This window comes from Brienomyrus brachyistius, chromosome 6 (assembly GCF_023856365.1).
Source record: "Brienomyrus brachyistius isolate T26 chromosome 6, BBRACH_0.4, whole genome shotgun sequence".
NCBI lineage: Eukaryota > Metazoa > Chordata > Actinopteri > Osteoglossiformes > Mormyridae > Brienomyrus > Brienomyrus brachyistius.
In genome coordinates this window covers 8,223,200-8,239,628 of record NC_064538.1, presented here as the reverse complement: position 1 = coordinate 8,239,628, position 16,429 = coordinate 8,223,200, and the positions used below count along the sequence as shown (strand labels likewise).

The 16,429-nt window shown below is 40.6% G+C and overlaps 1 protein-coding gene across 4 annotated transcripts in view; it reads right to left on the bottom strand.

Moving 5' to 3' along the window:
* Positions 1-750: 750 nt before the first annotated feature.
* arhgef25a (Rho guanine nucleotide exchange factor (GEF) 25a) overlaps positions 751-16,429 on the bottom strand; it is a 58,364-nt gene continuing 42,685 nt past the window's right edge. For all 4 annotated transcript variants that reach the window (XM_049017930.1, XM_049017929.1, XM_049017933.1 and 1 more), the window contains 10 exons: positions 15,475-15,544; positions 12,613-12,702; positions 12,272-12,364; positions 11,283-11,333; positions 10,996-11,073; positions 9,399-9,590; positions 7,780-7,960; positions 7,067-7,275; positions 5,029-5,112; positions 751-2,910 (listed from right to left, as the gene is read on the bottom strand). In XM_049017930.1, the coding sequence (XP_048873887.1) occupies positions 2,908-2,910; positions 5,029-5,112; positions 7,067-7,275; positions 7,780-7,960; positions 9,399-9,590; positions 10,996-11,073; positions 11,283-11,333; positions 12,272-12,364; positions 12,613-12,702; positions 15,475-15,544 (1,051 nt within the window). In that variant the 3' untranslated portion in view covers positions 751-2,907. The remainder of the gene's footprint in view (positions 2,911-5,028; positions 5,113-7,066; positions 7,276-7,779; positions 7,961-9,398; positions 9,591-10,995; positions 11,074-11,282; positions 11,334-12,271; positions 12,365-12,612; positions 12,703-15,474; positions 15,545-16,429) is intronic.

Genomic DNA, 16,429 nt, shown 5'->3' with positions numbered 1-16,429 from the left:
AGTTGTGCCATTGTAATAAAATATTATTTATCATTTCCTTACACCCATATTATATCTTAAGACCCACATCGTAATTAATAGGCTATTTGTACCTTTGTTTCTTAAAAGTATATCTCAGGTCGTCCTGATTGCCTGACTTATGCAAATATTTGCTTGAGGAAGGTTATGTAATAGACATACTTCATGATTTCATTAATAATATTTTTCCAGTCTCCATATTTCTCTGTCTATGGAAATGAAACGGAGGTGAAATAATGCCTTTTCAATGTAAACATATTTTGAAACATTTGAAAGCTATATTTTGAGATTTAATCTAATACAGCAGCATTAACAAACTCCTCTAGACTTTCATTTGCTCAGATCCATCTTCCTACCTTTATGTGAATTTAGTTTGTTTCTAGTGTGAGTGTGTATGTACTGATACATCCTTCATTAATGCATCTTAAAGATACTGGATGATGATCAGAACTAAAATGAGTCCAAACTATCAGAAAGGAATATAGGCGTCAGTTCTGGAACAGATTCAGACAGCTTCAGCCAGATCTTATCCATATTTCATAACTTTATACTATCAAACAGTAGTTTCATTATATTTGCCATATTGCCAGTATCAGTATGTGTAACAAAAATAAAAGCATATTGGGGGTTTCACTTCTGTATATTTAGGGCCCATATTACTGTTCTTATTTGTAGTCTTTTAGTGCATTCACTTGGAAAACTTGGAAAATTTATTACCAATGGAACCATTCATAAACGTAAATGTATTGTTTTTTATTTAGTTAACAGACATTTTAATTAAAAGCAACGCACCCCATTTTTTATACATTATCCTTTTACACAGTGGCATACTGCGTCCGTGCATCTGATACAGCACTTATCCAGTACAGCGTCATGGTGACAGCCAGATACTCATTAAAGTAATTCAGGTTAAGTACCCTGCTGAAGGGTACAACTGCATGCCCCACAAGGTTTCATAGAGCTATTTTAAGACCAAAAGATCTTTATATGGCCAAACAACAATAAAAATGTATTTACAAATTAAAATCTTAAGCAGTTAACATATAGTTTACCTCCAGGTCAAGATATGATTGTCAGTAATCAGAAAACGTTTTATATTAATTAAATGGAAAATGAGTGTCAGATTGGTGAAGCTTCCAGTGGTGGTCCTGAAACAAACTGCATGCCCACAATCACGTGAATTAAGTTTGGAGAACTTTTCCACTGAGTTTCATCTTTCCGTTCACTTAGTAAACTGTATACTGTATATGTTTTGTGAAAATTGGGCTTTGGTACATTTTCAGATCCTTGGAATTCAGGCATACTTTTAGTACAATTCAAATTCCATAAAAATAACATGTTTCTGGACATTCCTACACAGTCAAAAATATTTTTTGCTTCTTTTCATCTATAATCAATGGTTTACCATAAAAATACAAAATGAGTATGCGCAAGAAAATATTTGGTACTTGTTTCCCTTTGAAAATGATTATGCCACATGAATTCAAAAGTACTATTCCATTTTCCTGCCTGTATATATCACCAAGTGAATCACAGGAATTTCTGTATACTTTATGCATAAATTGATAGCAACTGCCACCTACACTCTAGTTTCTCAACAGAAAAAAATACTTATAGGAAGTAATGGCATGAAATTTGTGTTGTGTTTAAGCACCTATGTAGCAAATTCAGAGACTTAGTTTTTCGATATTTGTTTTACCACAGTTTACTACAAGACATGAAATGATTTGCTACTGAATTTCAAACCTGAACAACAAAAAGTCGTTGAAAAAGACTCATTTTTTTCTAAATGTGAGTGGATCAAAAGACTAATTTGGCATAAATATATTTAATACTTCGGTCCTAAAAGCTACAAAAATGCCACGACTTTGAGCTTATAGAAGGCCGTTTGATGTTGAAACTGAAGACTGATCAGCATCATGTGACCAAGGAGTGTACCTGCCTGCCTGTTTATCTCACCAGTTTTATTACAAACAAAAATCATGAGAGAAAGAATTCATGGTCAAACTGAAAACACATGACCTCCTGTCTTCCAGACTTTGGGTGAAAGTTCCCAGTGGGCACGTGTGTTTCTGTGATGCAATGGTTCAGGGGAGCTCTGAGGGGGGCCTCTAGCCTACGGACCACCAGCTCTTCCATCTCGATCTCACCGGAGCCCCCTTTTCTCCAAATGGATCCATGCTCGAGCTTAATTCATGATGGCAATGGAGGAAAAAGATTCAACCAACTGCCTTTTCCCAAAAAACAAAAATCCCAAAATCATTAATATATTACAAATGTGAGTTCCAATAAACGCATTGTCTTTGTCACCAAATGCAGAGAGAGTTTTCGCCGGTCCATATGATGACAGTATTGGCATCGCAGATCTGAGTCTGAAGAGTGTTCGCTAATAGTGTGGCTGCAATTTTGTGCTACATGTCTTTCCATTACCCACGAAACACCCACCCACATGCATGCACAGATCCCCCTGTATAATGACATCCCCATTTCGATATGAGATTTTCCATCAGCAATTCATGATGCCCATTTAAAACAGATGGAGAGAAACAAAAACTGTAGAAAAGCACCAGATGGCTGTGCTAAAAATTAAAAAAAAAAATAACACAAACCATGAGGACTGGCTTCACCATTACGGATCACTCTTGCCAGAATGTCAGGAAATAAGTAAGGTCTGAAAAATCTGAAAACAACATCATTACATGATAATAAGGGCACAAGATCTCCTGTAATCTGTCCAAGATGTGGTATGTAAGCTGTTGTGGAATGGGTCCCCACAGAGCTCACAGGGTGTCCTGCAACAACCTGGTCACATCCTCACTAAAGTGCAGGGGCAGTGGTTATGCGAAACTCTACTTTTCTTTTTGGGACTCTCTGGTCACCTTTCCTTGGTCACTGCATGGGGAAGACAAGAAGCACATATAGTTCAGTGAGCGGCCAGGCAAAAATAATCAACAACACATCGATTAATTGGAGATTGTTATTTTCAACACACTCTGTGCCATTGAGTCATTCCAATTTAATTTCTATTAATATATGCATGACGTTGTAGTCTCAAAGCCTGCTATTGTTAGCTTCTTGAGCCATAATGAAAGGAAATGGACTGAAAGGAAACACAGAAAAAAGAGCCCCCTCCCATGCAGATGTTGATCTGGGGATTTGATAAACACCTCTGTGATCCGTGGATGCACGTTTTTCCACAGTGACGGCATGTTTTTCATGCATTGACGCACGCTCTTAACAAGATAATTACCATTTTTAATGCCTTGCTCCCCCTTCCTAAGGTACAATTAATTACGCTATACAAACTGATGAATTCCAAAAACATCTGCTCTTTCTTAAACTACAGATAAGGACTTCAGAGGGAGCTGAATGAGAGGATGACGTGACATTTTTATGTCGTCACGGAGCTGGGTACATGGCAGTAATGTTATGAAGATCTCTGTCAGGTCTCCATGCCCTGATCATGAAGGTACAGGGCAAACAAGCAAATTCCTGACCGCATTTCTGTTTCCAGCACCTGCTCATGTTACAAACTTATCAGGGCATAAATTTACTGCTAATAAACACACTTGTAATGACTATAGAACTATTCGTCCACAAATTGGTCCACATCAGAAGAAACACAGAGCATGTGAAAGGCAGAGAACTTTGCACCATTAACTGCTAACATTTTCTAATTGTTTTTGCAAATCACCAAGTCAAATTGCTCTCATGTTTTGGGGGAAAGCAATTTGTTTACTTTCACCCAAAGCAAAGCACAGGCCATTAAAGCCACTTTAAATCCCCTCCCAAGTGAAAATTCCCCCCACTCTGAAAAAACAAGCAGAACTGATAAGAATCACTGGCATCCGTCCCTGGGTCTGTCTCCTTCCTGTTTGTCATGTACCATGCCGATCAGTCCCGAGTAAATTAGATAAAATGTGAAGCAACTTTGAATCTCTCATTGCTATGACAGGAATGGAGGGTGGAGGACACTGAATATTTAGTGGCCTGGCTGCTACAGAGTTGCCGGCCTGAAGGCCAAAGGTTGTAGTAGCCTTCCGAAGAGGGTCGATGCACAGGAACAAAGGTTTGGGCTCTCATAAGCCCACTGGAAACACGGCCCTTCATCAGTTCCCAGCCATTTCTATATTTCAACAGCAGTTTCACATTTCATGCTGAGCTCCTAACGTTCCGCAAAAGTGTTTTAAATTGCTTGGAAAATGTTAATACTAATCAGAACTATTTATACTCACATGTATTGCTCTATTTTCTTGGTGGATATATTATTGTTATACAAAACCCAAGATAAAATGATTTGATAGATATAACAGCTGAATAGTTATCATTGCAAAATCAAATAAAAAAATATCACACTAATAATCTTAACCATACCATATTAACCTCACATGGAACAGAACAAAAATGTATTTACATATAAATACTAGATTCAACTGATTTGTTACTGAATTTCAAACTTGTACAATGACTTAAGTCCATTCGTCCATTTTCCAAACTGCTTATTCTACTGGGTTGTGGGGGGTCCAGAGTCTATCCCAGAAGCAATGGGCTCGAGGCAGGAAACAACCCAGGATGGGGGGCCAGCCCATCACAGGGCACACTCACACACCATTCACTCACACATGCACAGCTACGGACAATTTAGCAAGTCCAATTAGCCTCAGCATGTTTTTGGGCCGTGGGGGGAAACCGGAGTACCTGGAGGAAACCCCACGACGACATGGGGAGAACATGCAAATACCACACACGTAACCCAGGCGGAGACTCGAATCCGGGTCCCAGAGGTGTGAGGACACAGTGCTAACCACTGCACCACCATGCCACCCCATGACTTAAGTCTGTTACAAGAATTTAATTTACGTCCTTTGCAACATTTTAGTTCCTTCAGGATTGTGATACGGAGTTATTGCAGTTATTGTGGATTTCCTTTTAACTTGTTTTGTGGGTACTGGAGATGGAACTGACTGAGATTGTATGTCTACCATATTGCCAGCAGGGTGCACTATGTACCTGCTCTTGCTGCTGTGCAGGAAGGCACTGGCGCTTTGAATGTCCGTGGCTTTGCTGGGATGCTAGTGGACGACACTTCTCAATCTGCAGAGACAACGGACACAAACGGGAAAGCAATGGAGAGCTTGGAGTCAGTCAGTGAAAAAGTATTATGACATTAAATAGACTGTTCGTGTTGGGATTAGGATCTGCATATATGAATAAAAATAGTATTTGATTAACATTATTTGAACTTTGCAGACACATTGTACCAGTGATCAAATTTTGAAACGGAACACATAACGATAGCAAAAAGGGCAGTCACAGACACTTGACGACATTAGGGCAGTAACTTAGAAAGTATTTGATCTTTTTCAAACTTTGCAGACACATTGTATGAGGAAAAGGTCACATTTTGAGACAAATCATACTAGGCAACACCTCTTAGTGGAATTAAAAGGGAAGGGTGACTGCAGGAGATGTTTGACCTTATGGTCATGGTAACTCAAAAAGTACAAAAATTTCATTTTATAGGCGAATCACACCAAAATTTGAAGCAGCAATGCAAGGTAGCAGAAAAGGAAGGAAAGGGTGACTGCAGAAAACACTTGATTTTGCGAATACAGTCACGATAAAAAATTTTGGTCTTCTCTTCACTTCTTCTTCAAACTTAACAGGAACATCTGCGGCTTATTTCATTTGGAGACAAACTGCGCAAACACTGAAGCAGTGTCACTTCCTGGTGGCACATAAAGGGACAGCCACAGATGCAGAGCTGGTCAACCTGATTACACCAAGTCACACAAAAGTTGGGCTTTTAAAAAGATTTTTTTGAGAGGTGGGGAGAGTGTGTGGGGGGCTAGAGGCTGTAGAGGTTGGGGGGGGGTGTGAGGAGTAGGGATTAGTAGGGGGGAGGGGTGACGGGGCTCTCTGGGGAATGCATTGTTGTCATTCCAACAGCGTATAGCTAAAGTAATACTCATATAGTGGCCTGCATATGACAATTATATTTGTGAATTATGCCCAACTTCAAACTCTTTCCAAAATGCAAGAAATTCCCACTGGGTGTCAATTAAGTTATATTGATACTTAATAAATCAATATACACTGCTCACAGGAAATCTTGGGACACTTGCTTGATTCAGTAAAAATATTGCAAATTTATTGGTTTCATAACAAAAATCATTATTCAGTTGCTTACAAAAATATATATCGCATTAGAAACAACCAGTATTTAAAAATAAAACATTAATTTAAAATTAATAATAAATTGAAATTCAAATTATACTTATAATAGAGCTGTTCGGAGTTCAGTTAATTGACAAGCAGTCTCACTGGGTGCTTATTAATTTAAAAACACCAAACCTCCGTGTTTAGTATCCCTTTGGGAGCCAGTCCCTACAATTGCAATTAATGGCAACATTGCAAGACATAATAAAAAGATAGAAATAAAATGTTTGTTCGGAAGATATGTGCAGGTATGTTAAATATTGCTTGTCAATGGACTTTTGTTATTAAACTAATACATTTGCACCAGTTTTATGAACAGAATTAAGCAAGCAACCCAAGACTGTGTGAGCGCTGTATGTACAAACTAACTGAAAACTAGTGATAAAGCATATGGGGCTGCAGGTCTGAAACCTATATCATAATGTGAGGGTGGATCAGCAGGCGAACAATGCAGGAAAAGTTCTACAGTACAACCAACTCCCTGTTTAGGGACTTCTTCAGTTAGTGACCATTCACAAATACAATCGATGCATGAATTTACAACCACATTTCATGCTGACAATCTAAGCTGGAGTGAGAGAGATCTTTGAAGCAGAATGTACAAACAAAGATTGAATATGAAAGGCTGGGGTAAAGTCTTGAGCACAGTTGCAGTTACGCCTAGGTCACCGCGATTTTCACTTAGCAACCATTTCACTTAATGATTGAAACGTAACTCAGATAACTAAACAAGGAGTTACTGTATATGGGTAAGCAGGTTAGCCTTTGTACTACCAGGCTAACAATCATAGCTCCTTCACATTGTATGCATGCATAAACAGGCACCCACCTCCTGCACATCTGAGTGTCTGTGGCTGGATAAATAGAGGGATGGCAGTGATGCATTGTAGGACCGCAAGCTGGGAAAGCGCTGTCTGTCAATGGAGGCGGAGGAGTGGGGGCGAAGGGCGGCGGCAGCGGCCATCGGGTCCCGCATGGCCCGGCCCAGGCTGCTGGTCTTCTTCTCCAGGCGCTGGTACTCGATCGGTGACTGCAGGGCTGTAGAAATGGCAAGAGGAGGAGGAGTGGCTCAGGTATGAGCGTGAGAAGGTGTGGTCAGGAAGTGACCCAGAGCCTGCTACCTTTCAGCTAAACACTCATCACAGCTGAAGCAGCCTGTGAGATATCTAGACACGTGGTCATGGGCCCTGTATTTACTGGGATATGATCTCAGCCGCATATAAAACTGTACTAGATCCAAGGTTAGAAGAAGGATGGATGGATGCATTGGTGGATGGATGCAGAATAACAATCATTCCACTCCATTATTTTAGATGGCCAAACATTTATTTCTGCACATTAGATCTACGAATAATCAATCCATCCATCCTGCTTATCTTGGTCTCAGTCACAGCACTATGAATGATATTAATTTGACTTCATAGCTTCTAAATCTGCATGAGCATCACCTGAAGCAGCTTCGGAACTGAGTTACACTGGAGTGGTGTAATGGCGCACATAATGGTTTATCTTCAGACTATGAATTTCACACAGAGACGTTACCATTCAGGAAGTTACGCTGGGTCTCCAGTATCTGGACAATGTCATTCACCCAGGCCCTGCGGATTTCGGGGGTAACGGCCTGCAGGACGAAGCGAACCGCGTTGCCATCCGCTCCACGAGACGTCAGCACAAAGCGCGTGGGGTCCCCATCCGGGCAGTGTTCCACCCCCAGACAGCTGACCTGGAGGGTAAGCAGGGCCACATGATAAAGCGCTCACCAGTAAAGATGTAAGCTGCTTGCACACAAGCAACTCAAAATCACTGGGGTTTGGAGGCAAACAAATTTGAACAGAACTCACTATGAAGCCATATAAAGTGCACATTCACATACATCAATTACATAAAGGTATGGAATCTTTGCTGCTTGCTTTCTTGGTGCAACTGATTCTAGACCTAGTTTTATATAGAATAAAAATATTAACAGCTTTTAAAAATACAATCGGTCCTCTGTATCTACAGGTTCCACACCCGTGGACTCAACCAATCGTGGATCGAAAATATTTGAAAAAAAAAAGAAATATTACAGAAAGTTCCAAAAAGTAAAACTTGAATTTGCTGTGTGCTAATTACTGAATCCACGTAAATGAAGTGATGTCTACATATTCAGGCTTTTTTTCCTTTCGTTATTCCCTAAACAACACAGTCTAATAACTACTTACATAGCATTTACAGTGCATTAGATATTTATCTCTAGATGACTTATAAGTATTCGGGAAGATGTGGGTAGGTTATATGCAAATAAAGTATATAAGGTACTGCATTTTGGTATCCGCGGGGCATCCTGGAAATAACATCCTGCAGAAAGCAAGAGACGAACGACTCTTAGTAATGAAGACAGGATCAGTGCCCTATTTGGCACAAGCACTTTTTTCACGAATGCCAAAGAAAAATAGTTTTTTACTTTTTCACCCTGTGCTGAATGAGCAGTGACAAGAGATGGATGACTCATGAGTCAATGGACTCAATGACAATCAGTACAAAAGAGAGCAAAGATTATATGCTATGTAAAATTACATTCAAAAGATAAGTGACTAAGTTTAATAGCTTGTTTACCTATCCATCCTGTTATATAACAGTTAAAGCTGATATTTGATATAAACACACAACAGCAAATGGACACACAGAGCCTATATCTTCATATGCCTATTGTAGATTCCGCAAATAAGCTGCAAATGCTGAAATAAGTGAAATAGTTCCATGATGATGTTACCTACATACTGACTCGGGATCGAGTGTCAGCAATTTAAACCGCATGGTAGTGCACACTGAGCATTAGCTGGAATGAAGCAAATCTTCATCTTTCATATCGATCTGCGAGGTCTTCGGAGATGCCAGCACTGCCAGGATGTGCTCACATTTATCATCAAATCGGTGCAATAAGTGGAAATGCAAAGAGCAGCATTCCAAAAAGCATTCCTAATTCCAATGGGGGTAATGACTGTACTTAGTTACACAACCAATTTTTCATAGAAATCCGATAACAAATATTTAATAATCTGACGAAACACTGGAATGGTTTCTTTCTAATTTCAAAAATGAATACAATGCAAACCTCATGCATAACTTTCTACCAACTTAACTACCGAAATGAATAACATTACAAATAATTGTAAACATACTTTAATGCTATTCTTGAAGATGTAACCTGGAAGTGAGAAGCCCTTCTTCCGGTCAATCGGTTCACTGAAGATGACTATCTGCTCAAACAGGAAGACGCGTCTCTCCTTGGCGCGAGACAAGAAACCGCTGTCTTGCTCCGTGACCATGAAGGTGTCCTGTTGTAGCAGCTTTCCCTGAGCCGTGATCTTCCCCTTGTTGGAAGCAAAAATTCAAAGAAATATGGCCAGAGGTTATAATAACAGAAACACCACATGAAAAAAGACTTTGAGGTAAGTAAATCACAATTACAGATGCAGCTGCAGAGGTGAGTCATGTTGGGTTGATTGCCAATTAGCAGCATGTGTCAGTTATAAAAGAGGTCTCACAATCAGCTCTTTGACATGTAAAGTTCCAAAGCAACATGGTGCAAATAGCAGCAATCCAAAGAGGCCAAAAAGCTTGTGTCAGAACTGAATGTGCATCACTCGCAATAACTGCAAGATTATTTAACATGTTAAAGGGAGCGGTCTTAAAAATCATTACAGCATATACCAAACACGAAGAACCAAACATGGAGAACTGCACTGGCAAATAACTATGGCTGAAATTCCAAGCTCACCAACAGGAGTAGAGAGACGCTTAACTGGATCATTTCTAAACATCACGAAACCCCAGACTCATCAGCTGCCACCGAAATGAATCAGCACCTCTGTCACTTGGTGTGAGCCATGGCCACTGTGCACTGTGAGCTTCACAAACCAGCAATTTATATCAGCGCCGCTGATCAAACCGCTTTCATCCGAGGTCATCACATAATGATGCATAACCTGGTGTAAGAACCACAAACCCAGGAGTCATGAGCAATTGAAAAAAAAAGGTATTATGGTCTAATGAATCATTTGTCACCCTTTTTCATACAATCAGGATGAGTTCATTTTTGGACAAAATCAAAGGATGGAGAACCACCTTGTGAGAGGTCCGACGCATGCTCTGCATCCCTGTATAATAGCCAAGGAATATGAGGCCATTTGGCAGACCCAAGTGCACCCTATGACGCAAACCCTGTTCCTCTTGATGTTCCAATGTTCTAGAATGATAATTCCCCCATGTATAGTGCTAAGCAATTTCATGAGCATCAGCATGAAATAAAATGCCTTACATGGCTACCCCAATCACCAGATGCAAATATTATTGGACCTTTTCAGAGAGTTATGGAGAGGGGTGTATATAGATTTTCACCTTCTTGAGCCCCCTAAGATCATAATGTCAGTATATTCTGTAACACCTCACATTAACTGCACCTTCAAAATGCCTTTATAATGCATTTGTAGAACATTAACTGAACCTTTGTAATGCATTTGCAGAGCATTCATAAGCAGAGTGTAAGTATACCATAACATTCTAACATACCTTAACAGCTGCTTATGAATATTTTCTGAGCACGTTAGATGGATTATAATGGTGCAGTTAATGTAAAGCATTACAGCATATGTCATCGATATTAATATGTTGTTCAATATTACTGTTATTTGCCCCCCCCCCATATTTATGTGATGACAATAAACTACTAGCTTTTACTGCTAACCCACTATGTCATGCATCTTGACTGTTCTTTACCTCAAATCCTTGTAACCGACCAACATTCATCATGTCGTTGCATCTCTTGGGTACAAAGCACATCACCTCCACTGCTTTCTGCCAGGAAGAAAAAAGAAGACAGTATTTTGAACATGAGGAAGGGGTCATGAGTGACCTTGAGCCGACAGAGGACCATTGGTACAGGAAAGACGTAAAAAAAAAAAAAATGAACAGAAAATCACTTTTCCAGATTTCATTATGTCATTTCATGTAGCACTGCCATTTAAATCTCCATTATAACATATAGGCAGATGAGTTCTGCCTACCTCCAGCTCTGCAGTATCCATTCCAGCCTTGGTAGAGTACTTCAGAAAATCCTGCAGAGACACAAAGGTCAGAGATTCAAGGTTTACTGGGTCACATGGCATCTAATTCCTTTTCCCAGAATGTTAGTTACCAACAAGAAATTAGTAAGGATTGTTTTTTAGGAGAAAATCAGGCTATTGGAACAGGGTGCTAAGTTAATGCATAGGGGAGGTTAATTTTCCATGACTTCACAGGGACATTGATTTATTCGGTAAATCTCAAAAAAAGATTAAGCTTATTACAGTGTCTATCATGACATTATTTTTCCTGGAATGTTAGTGAATCTGCTGAATACCACTAATAGTAATAGGAATGTCAACAGGGCATTTTCATAAAAAAATCAATAAAAAATCAAATCCTTCACTCATTATATATGGTGCCACCTGTTCTATTTCAAAACAGCCAAGTTCCACATTTAGACAAACAATCTAAGAGGTCGGATGACAGTTTTGAATGTATCTCTTTCCCCAGCCCTGACATTTTCAAATGGTCACTTATATGTTAAGTATCTGCAGAGACTGAGCATGGTGGCCACTGCTGCGCTTCGGGGGATGGACATTCCCGACTCCTTGTCAGGTAGCATCCTCTTGTTTTATCGACAGTCCATGTTAGGGCGTAGTTTCCCAAGCATGACCTTGTAAGACTGATGTTTGTAGAGCGTTTTACCAGCATTGACAGATTGCACAGTACATGGCAGCTAATGGGAGTTTTATTAACACAAAATTGTTCTGAGGGCAGAACCAATCAGATAGTACAGGAGGTTGGTCCAAACAACTAGAGGAGGCATGACCAATACATCTGTCAGGATGGTCCTGCCTCCTCTATAATCTGATTGGTAATCTCTCTGAACCAATCGTTTTTTTCCGTTCTGCCCTCAGAACATTTTTGTGAAATTAAACTCCCACACAAACTCCCAGAAGATGGGGAAGGGAGCCGCGCCCTGGGTCACCTTAAGCAGTAGTTGGTACTTCATAATTCTCTGCACCGGTTTGATGAGAAGGTCGTTCAGCTGCAGCCTCTGGCCCAGCTGTTGTCTCAGATCCTGCACAGACACACACACACACACACACACACACACATTCCATTAATCACTTCTGTGGAGACCAATGTTATAAACAAGAGCAAAATTCTGAACTTCTAATCCATGTAAACATGCTCACATGGGAGAGCGCAGTGTCTTTAGGTATTAAATTTCATTAAAGCTCTAATAAGGGTGGAACCTGACCATGACATTGAAAATGCACACATTTAATTTAATGCAGTCATGCAATTTTTCAAAGAGGCACTCACTTCAAAGTAGGTCTCGATGTACTCAGACACTATGTGCTCTGACTTGGGCTTGTTCTGACAGTACACCACGTACATGTGAAGGCGCCGCTCCTAGGATTCAAAGCCAAACACTGAATTTCCTGTCACAGGATGGCCTCCCCTCCCCGCCTCACCACAGCCCAGACAAGAGTGTGAAGGTTGAATTAACAGAGCAATAGCACAACTGTATGTACAATATTTCAAGCCACACAACATAAAGGGAAACATATCAGAGTTCAAAAGAGGCCAAATTGTTGATGCATGTCTCACTAGCTCATCTGTGACCAGGACAGCAAGTCTTTGTGGTGCATTGAGAGCCACGGTATGCAGGGTAACATCAGCATACCACCATGAAGGATGGACCACATCCAACAAGAGTAACTGTGGATGCAAGGGGAAGCTGTCTGAAAGGGATGTCCAGGCACTAACCCAGATTGTATACAAAAAACATAAAACCACAGCTGCCCAACACACTGCAGAATTAAATGCACACCTCGACTCTCGTGTTTACGCCAAAACTATTCGTTGGGAGCTCCACAAGGTAAATATTCATTGTCAGGCTGTTATAGCCAAACCTTTGGTCACTCATGCCAGTGCCAAACATCAGTTTCAATGGTGCCATCAGTGCAAGTCTTGGGCTGTGGACAATGCGAAACAAGTGTTGCTCTCTGATGAGTCCACCTTCATTGTCTTTCCCACATTCAAGAGAGTTATGGTGTGGAGAAGCCCCAGAGAAGCTTACCACCTGGACTGTACCCATAGTGCAGCACGAGGGTAGATCAGTGGTGGTTTGGGCTGTAGTATCATGGCCCTATGCCCACTACTGGTTCTGATGGGCGCATCACTGCCAAGGACTATAGAACCATTCTGAAGGACCAGGTTCACTTAATGGCCCAAACATTGTACCCTCAAGGTGGTGACATGTATCAGGATGATAATGCAGCAATACACACAGCAAAACTGGTGACAGATGGTTTGATGAACATGAAAGTGAAGCTAAACATCTCCCATGGCCTGCACAGTCAGCAGGGGCCTCATGTATAACGACGTGCATAGAATTCACACTAAAACATGGCGTACGGACAAAACTAAGAATGTGCGTAGCGGTACGCCAAGTTTCATTTTTATACATCTCGACGTGAGTGTGGAAATGGAGGCCCCAGATTTGAAAACTATTGAACCACTTTGGGTGTTTTGGAGAAGTGAGTCAGGAAATGTTTTCCTCCCCCCCCCATAATGACCTGACCACTGTTCTACAACAGGAATGGCTCAAAATCCCTCTAGCGACTCTACAGAACTTGTATCAGCTATTGCCAAGATGACTTGATCCTGTACTGGCCACAAAAGGAGGCCCTACACCATACTAATAAATTATTGTGATTTAAAGCCAGGTGTTTCAGTTTCATTGTCCAACCCCTATATATTTTATGCATTTATGTTTGTGTCTCGTCTGCTGGTCTTCAAGTGTCCTCTGAAATTCTCTCACAGAAACTATGTAATAGTACACTGTTACTTAACGTATTAATTAACCAGAAACTTATTGTTAGCTGCATGCTGATCTCATGTTCGTTCAGCATGAATCAATCATAATGGTTCAAGTGTTTCATCCAGTTACTAGATTTGTTCTTGATTTGTACTTGAGTAGTAACTGAGTTACCAAGATACTTCTGCCCCCTCAAGTGAAATGCTACAGGCAGCATTTATATGTCCAGCACAGCGTCTTACAGATACCAGCTGGGAGTGGTGACTCTATTTGTCTGTCCAGCGAAGCTGCAGCCATCCTTAGCTGTAATAGAGCTGCATACAGATGAGCATGGGGTTATCTATCATTTACCCGCAAACCCCCCACCTTTGTCCATGGTTACGGTTCCCTTCCGAAGAAGGTACCCCCCCAGGAAAAGAATGAGCATGTGATAAGTGATATCCACTCAGACTCGTGCCATTATTAACCTGCCCGACTTGAGGTGATACCTTTGGGTGCAGAGACGTAGAAGCAGGGCTTAATTCATAACCATTACTGCCCTAAATGATACCCCCCATTTTGCCAGTGCCCCTCTCCAACAATGCTCCGCTTCTTATTACACATCCTGTTCTCAGCTTATCCACATCAATCTTTCTCGCAGCTTGAAATGCTGGCGTTTTACTTTCCGTGAAACTTCCTCTACATCTCATTACCCAAAGGATGTGCTTCATCTTTCTAAATTATTTCAGTGGCCTCAGGAGAATTTCTTAATTCGATCTAGTTGATTAAACCAGTCGGACAAATTAAATAACAGGACTGGGGACAGAGCAGCAGCCATTAAACATAGCAGTTTACCCGGGGTGCTTACCGCAATTCCTCATTTATGACTCTGTGTCCGGCAAAAAACTATTCATTTGTAGCCTGAGCTCAGCCTCTGCTCATTCAGGCTGGCTTTGGGCATGTGACTCCTTCACACTCTGACCCATTTATTCTGGTAAAAGTTGTTTGACGTCCACAAGCATACATGCAACACTTCAGACACCAGAGACTAGGGCCCCAGCACCCAGAGACTCGAACAGGAAAAACAACCCTATCAGAGTTTGTCCTCCCAAGTCTCAACAGTATTTATTATTAGGCCTCTTGTCCTTACAGCCTTGTTATGCATGTTTAACGTTATGCTTCCTGACCTCTGCAGCCACACCTGGATGGCAGCCAGTCTCAGGGGCTGTTAAAATACAGTCAGCACTCCGAGGAACAAGAACCCTGGGTAATCAGATGGGTGGCCAGCAATAGCGGATGACATAACTTGAGAAGTGTGCAGTCAAAGGAATGTAGTTGGGAGAATGCTGAGCTAGGGTAAGGGGCACAGCGGAGAGACTCACGTGCTTGATGAAGAGCTGAGCCAGCCTTTCCGGCTCCACCACACACTTCTCCAGCTCCCCCAGGAAGTAGCTGCGCAGGAGAAGGGTGACGAAGAGAGCTCAGGGAACACTTAATGGCAACACTTTGTCGACGGGGCACAAATGTTTAGTAATAACTTAGTTACTACTGAAGTACAAACTATGAACAAGTCATGAAAAAATACAGTCACTAAGATGAAAGATGTCATGATTAATGATGATGAATAAACATGAGATTGAGTATTTCACTTGTGTTATTCATTACTTGTTCCTTAAGTAATTCGTCAGTAGTTCCTTCAGTAGTTCACAGAGGTTTACAGGATTAGACATAGTATATAATATAGTAACAGTGATTACTTGGGATGAAAGATGCATCATGATTCATTAATGATGAACAAACATGAGATCGGTATTTAACTAGTGATTTTCATTACTTTGTCCTTCAGTAGTCCCTTAAGTTGTTTGAAAAGGTTTACAGAATTAACAGATATAGTAAAAAATATAATCATTGCTTGACATAAAATATGCATTACAATGCATTAATGATGTATTACCATGAGATCAGTAGGTAGCTCAGACTTTGTTTGTGGTTAATTAATACATCAGTAAGAGCATAATATTTGTGTCCTGTCAAGTCAAGTGTTGCTCAGTATAATTCTGTCCGACACAGAAACACACTTTTCTTGGGGGGGACACAACTAGCATAGCGGTACACTCTTACTAACTAATGCAGTAATTAACCAGTAAGTGTTAGTTCATCATTTATCAATCATGTTAGTTCATGTATTTCATGCAGGAACTATATTAGTGAATTAACTAATTTGTCAACTATTAACTAATATAGTTCCTGCATGGAATACAGGGACCGTCAATGATGAACAAACATGGGATCAGTATATAACTAAGACTTAGTTTCTGGATAATTAATAAATTAAAT